The sequence below is a fragment of the Octodon degus genome, unplaced genomic scaffold (assembly GCF_000260255.1).
Source record: "Octodon degus isolate 3935 unplaced genomic scaffold, OctDeg1.0 scaffold00082, whole genome shotgun sequence".
In the NCBI taxonomy this organism is placed as follows: domain Eukaryota; kingdom Metazoa; phylum Chordata; class Mammalia; order Rodentia; family Octodontidae; genus Octodon; species Octodon degus.
In genome coordinates, this window is record NW_004524658.1 from 7,695,859 (window position 1) to 7,701,896 (window position 6,038).

Sequence of the window (6,038 nt, forward strand, 5' to 3'; positions counted from 1 at the left end):
AGTACTGGGCCTTGAAGCCAGGCCCTCACATAGAGCTACATCCCCAGTCCTTCAGCTAGCTCAGACTATAGTCATGCACCTCAGGCTCAGTCCTACCAGTTTCATCATCTAGACTCCCAGTGGAAATGTATAACCAATTTAATAACTTTATATATTCATGTTGTTTGTACTCTGGTGCTCAGAATAGTTATTTCAAACTTTTTTAAAATGATAGATCCTATTATATTAAAAGGAAGCCAGTGTTTTAAAACAAATAGAACTGCTCTGTGGAAGGGAGTTGGGGGCTAGAACTTTCCTTCCTTCAGTTGGTTCCTTTGCTACATCTTCTTGTTACACTTCCACAGAACTTGAGTACTTGAGATTCATTTTATTATTATTCAGTTCAGGTAGTAATTCTTCAGACTTAGATAGAAGTAAAGAGTTTTAGCTAATAAGCTTGTTTTTCTAAAAAAAAATACCACCCACAGATATTATTAAAAATTGGAAATAATTTTAAAAGTGATAAATTCATGATCTAATTCAAGTCATTTTTTAAACAAGCTATTAGATTTCATCAATATAGTGTAATTTTACAGTTGCACTGTAAAGTTCTTATACTATTAATTTTATCAATTTAAGAATTGAATTTAAGTAGCTTTTAAACATTGAATTGAATAATAAAATCAATAGGTTTAATTATTAGTAACTATAAAAAAAGCAAACTTAATACTATATTTTTCATTACAACCTGTAGAAAATAAATCTAAAACGTTTCAATTTATGATCACAATTTTTGCATACTAAAAATTAATAAATAAAATAACCTCCAGGATAAAAATGTATGTTTTTCAAAGGGTAGCATAGTTTTTCATGATTTCTAAAATGATTTTTATTTCTTCCTTTTGGGGGAAAAATCGTCATGTAAACAGCACCCTCATCATTTGTCTTTGAAAGAAGAGGCTTCTGATGTGGTTCGTCAAAAGAAGAAGTACCCAAAGAAGCCTAAAACAGAGCCTTTGATAACATCTCAGCAGCCCACTCCTGAGACATTGCCTGTGATCAATAAGAGTGACATTAAGCAATATGACTTTCACAGCTCAGATGAAGATGAATTTCCACAGGTGCTTGTTTTGAAACTATTTTAAAGACATGTCCTTTTGCTCTTTAATATTGCTGTACATTTCAAATATAGCTGACAGCTCAGAGATTTGATTCTTGCTTTGTTCACCTAAGCATTTTATTTTCTACATGTGTTTGTTTTTGTGTCTGCACATGTTTGTGGCTGTACATATATAATTACCATATAATATTTTCTGTCATTTTCCATCCATTGGATAGAATTTATTCTGATGTGGAATGTTTACATGGTTTTCAGTTTTCTCTTTTTAGAAAAGTGAGCATCTTTAAAATAGATTTTTAGAAATGAAAGTACTGAGCCAAAGATTAAAACTATTTTTAAGATGTTTAAACATTATTATACATAGCTGGGTGTGGAGGCATACACATGTCATCCCAGCACTTGGGAGGCTGAGGCAGTAGGGTTGCTCTGAGTTCGAGGCCAGTCTGGACTACATAGCAAGATCCTGTAAACATACATATTCACCAACAATGACTTTTTTTTTTTTTTTTTACCGTATTCTGTCAACATTCTGTTTTATGACATTTAATGTAACATTTGCTTATTTTCTCAGTAGTGGCTGTTTGATTCTAAAGGAGATTTAAAAGACTTGATTAAAGTTACAATTTGTGAAAACAGTTATTTAGTGAACATTGGAACAGTTTTATTGCAAAATATTTGCAATTTAATTTTAATTTTTTTATTTTGCCAGGTGTGGTGCACACCTATAATCCCTAGCAGGATTCAGAAGGTTGAGACAGGAGGACCATGAGTCAGAGGCTAGCCTAAGCTATATATTGAGTTCAAGGCCATCCTGGACTACATAGTGTAACCCTGTCTCAAAAAATAAATATGCATTTAAAATTTTACTTTCATCAAAAACTAATGTTGTTTAGCACCCTCTCTAGCAGTGTCCTCTACTCTATTTTTCTTTTTTTCTGTTATATAAAAACTTTAAAGACAGTAGAGTAACAAACCTTAGATTTATTACTAGGTTTTGTTTGTTTGTTTTGGTTTTTTTTTTATTTGTTTTAATTAATTTTATTGAGGAACAGTAATGAGACAGTTTCAAATCAATTAATAAGACAGTTTCAATAATTAATACATTGCATATTGTTATCTTCTTAGTGCTTATTCATAGTACAAGATGCAGACATGATACCTTATCCAAATATTATTAGTACAAATCTTTCTTCTCATTACTAGGTTTATGATATTTTAATATTTTTGCTTTAAAGAGAATTTTCTTTAAAAAATCAGCATTGATATGTTTACAAACAGGACTGTTTACAAAATGCTTTATTGCTCCAATCATTGAGAGTTTATAGAAAGTGTGTCCCTTGGTTAGATTATCTTACGTTTACTCTTAGTTTTTGTGTGCCAATTAATATTTTAGCATTCATGTGCCTAGTAACAAATATGTTTAATTTTATGGACCTATTTAAGAATTTTTGAGAACTAGTTAAGAAAGCCTCTCATTACTTTTTGTCAGAAAGATCTTCTAGGTGAACTGAGACAGATCTTTGAATAACTATGGCCCAAGAATCATCTGACATTTTTAAGAAATGAGGGATATAACAGTCATAACAAATAGTGGTTTTTCAGATAAGAGAATACAGAAAAATGCTGCATGTAGAGGAAACAATTATTAGATCTGTTCACAGTTTGCCCTTGTAGAAGCACATACACAGAAAAGAAAGAGAAAAAAGGCACGATGCTGGCAGTATCAGCCAAGTGGTCTTACATCTCATATGTAAAATTTTATGTATAAATACATTTATTATACATTCTGGGAAATTACTTAAAAGTTTAAGAAAGTGACATGATTGCATAAGTATACCTGGAAAAATATTATATTGTAATATTAATGAGAACCTAGAAAATTTTGTTACATATTCTTACATAAGTAACAGCAATGCCAGATGCTGTGACCTGCCATAGCTGGCTTTTCTGTCCCACTAGACTCAGTCCACCCAGCCTAAGAGGGCTTACATAGGACAGCAGGTCATATATTTCTCATGCATTAAGAAATCTCTTTTTTTTTTTTTTTTTAACTGAGGATTGAACTCAGGCCCTTGCGCTTGCCAGAGAAGCGCTTATTCCACTGTTCCATCTCCCTGGCCCCTTCATATCTACTTTAAGTCTACTCAGATAGTCTCCAACCTCCCCACATGAAAATTACATTTTGAAACTTAGTTTTTCTGGGCCGGCCAAACAGCTCAGTGGATTAAAGTGCCTGTAAGCAGGGAGCAAGGGTTGGATCCCCAGAGCTGCTGTGCCAGCCCCACCCCTGGGGCATGCTGAGACAGCAGTTGAGACTAGGCATGGTGGCATGTGCCTATAATCCTAGCTCTTGGGAGGTTGTAAACAGGCAGATCACTACAAGTCCTATCTAGTAGTGAGACCCTGAGCACCCTGTACACCCTTCCCTAAAATACAAAAAAAAAAAAAAAAAAAAAGAATGAAACTTAGTTTTTAAATTTAGAAAGGGGGAGGCAGGGAGATGGCTCAGTGGAATAAGCACTTCCCTGGCAAGTGCAAGGGCCTGAGTTCAATCCCTGGTTCCGCAAAAAATAAAAGTAAATAAAAATAAAATAAAAAAGAAAAGAAACAGTTTTTCTCAGTCCCTATGCTTGGTTTTAACAACTCCCATTAGTTTTTAATGGTATCCTCACATTGTTAAAAAGTATTTACCTATGCTTGGGCATTATTCACTTAGGAAGCCATTTAGAATGTGGCTCTTATACATTTGGAACTTTTTTTCTCAGAGATTGTTGAGGTCATCACACATAACTTCTTCATTCAACAAATGCAAGAATAAGGAGTCTTAAGAGACCTGTCTCCTCTTGATCATGTTTATGATTCTCTTAAAACCATCTCTCTGTCCTGTGCTATGTCCTTGCCACTGTTTCATAGAATCCAGCCCTGGGGAGTAATAGGAGGGTGAGGTGATATACTTTAGGGGCAAAACATTTCTAAAACTTGGATTTTGAGATTTTCTGTGTATATCTTAGAGGAGGTGGATGATTTACAAAGGAATCAAAGTGTAAAGTTCAAATTTGGGACTTTTTTTTAAATTTCAGGTTTGGGGCTGGTTCCCCATAAAGAAGAATGAGCCTAAGCTCACTGTTTCTGTCTCCCCATGGGGTTATTGGAGGCATCTTGGAACCTCAAATGCATGCCTTTCTTCCCTGAATGACCCTGCTCATCCAGAAATTAATGTGGAGAAAATATTGTTTCCTCTAAAAATAGGAAGAGAGGGATTTGTGAGGTTCAAAAATATGCAAGTACTTAGTTCAGCCAACACTTATCAGAAAAAGAGAGATGTACTACAAAATGAAATTGTGAGACTTTGTTTGGTTTTAACAACTATATGTCATATGTGTATCATTTTGTTATGACATTTATAAAATGCGTTATGGTCATCAGTGTTATCCTAAGGATCCCCTTTCAGATTTATATCACATGGCTTGGGGGAATACTTTTTAATATGACAGTTACATAAAAGTTTTTTGTTTTGCTATGGAAGTGTTGCTTTTATCATTTCTGTCTGCAACTGATCTGTTTAACCTTTAACAAGTGCTTCTCTGCTTCTGACATGCTAATTTAAAGAATGATTTATTTTAAAAAGATGGGAGGTATAGAACAATCTTTTAAGTAGAATCTATAGTGTTTAAGTCTATATTCTACATGTACAGAAGCAGTTACGCAATACCACATGTACTTGTATACAAGAACTAAACCACTAGAAGCAGGCATTTTTAGCCTCTGAAAATATTTGCTTAGTCATTGAATGGAATTTACTGCCTACTAAATGTAGTAAAGGAGTGGTTTGATATTTGTTATCATTACGAGCATCCATCTATTGACTTTTGACGACTTCTAAGCAGAATGCTTTTTTTGTCCAGGTTCCATCCCCTGTATCAGAACCTGAAGAAGAAAATGATCCTGATGGTCCCTGTGCTTTCCGAAGACGGGCAGGATGCCAGTATTATGCTGTAAGAACTTTATTTTTTATTGACTGGAATTAACAGATAACTCATATCAAACTTAATCTAAAAATGGGGTCATGCATTAGTAGTTTTTATTTAGCATCCTCTGTAGGAATACCAGTAAAAGATGCTGAGTCCTTTCAAAAGATATCAGAATCCCTTACATGGAATTGATAATTCCTCATGCTTTGGAAATATAATTTCATTTTTGGCTTTTATTATAGCTATAGCAGTTGTAAAAATTAGGCCCAGAATCTCTAAATTGGCTCTGGAACCTTTGATGGCTGCTGAGTATTTATTGAAATTTATTTTTATACAAGTCTGTCTTATATATTTGTACCCAGTATCAAAGTAATAATTTTTAAATTTGGCTATATTTATCAAGTAATTATATTCATAACTTTTTGGCATGCTTAGAAATTCCATCATGCTACTAAGTCAGGTTTTTGTGCAGCTAACATTACATCAAGGGAAGGCACTTACTTCCTAGGGCTTAGGTTTTCTGCTAAGATTACAACTGTAGAATCTTGAAGATGGCTTCACTTTCTTATGCAGCTTGTAGAAACCATTTTTCTAACTGTATTATATTAAACATATACTATACATTGAATTTTTCAGGGCACATGTACTGTGCTTATTAGAGAGATGGTAATTTATGTTGTTGAGAGGAGTAGAAATTAAAATGAAGGAGAATAAAAGTGGTAAGACACAAAAATAGATTGATAAAGGTAATAAGGTAAAGAAATGAGCTATTAGAATATTTTGCTGAGTTTACATACCTATAATATTCAAATAACGGAACTTAACAAAAAAAGGGTATACAGATGAATGTCCATTTTGTATCTGTGTATTCAAAGTGCTTAGGATAGATATATAGTTACATTCTCTTAATGAATAGAGTGATTTGTTCTAATGGTGTTTGTAAATAGGATATCATGTCCGCATCTTGT

General features: G+C 33.5%; 1 protein-coding gene across 2 annotated transcripts in view; it reads left to right on the forward strand.

Moving 5' to 3' along the window:
* Positions 1–6,038, forward strand: part of Epc2 (enhancer of polycomb homolog 2) — a 120,780-nt gene that overhangs the window by 98,622 nt on the left and 16,120 nt on the right. For both annotated transcript variants that reach the window (XM_004636648.2, XM_023721403.1), the window contains exons 7-8: positions 909–1,100; positions 5,005–5,094. In XM_004636648.2, coding sequence (XP_004636705.1) covers positions 909–1,100; positions 5,005–5,094 — 282 coding nt within the window. The remainder of the gene's footprint in view (positions 1–908; positions 1,101–5,004; positions 5,095–6,038) is intronic.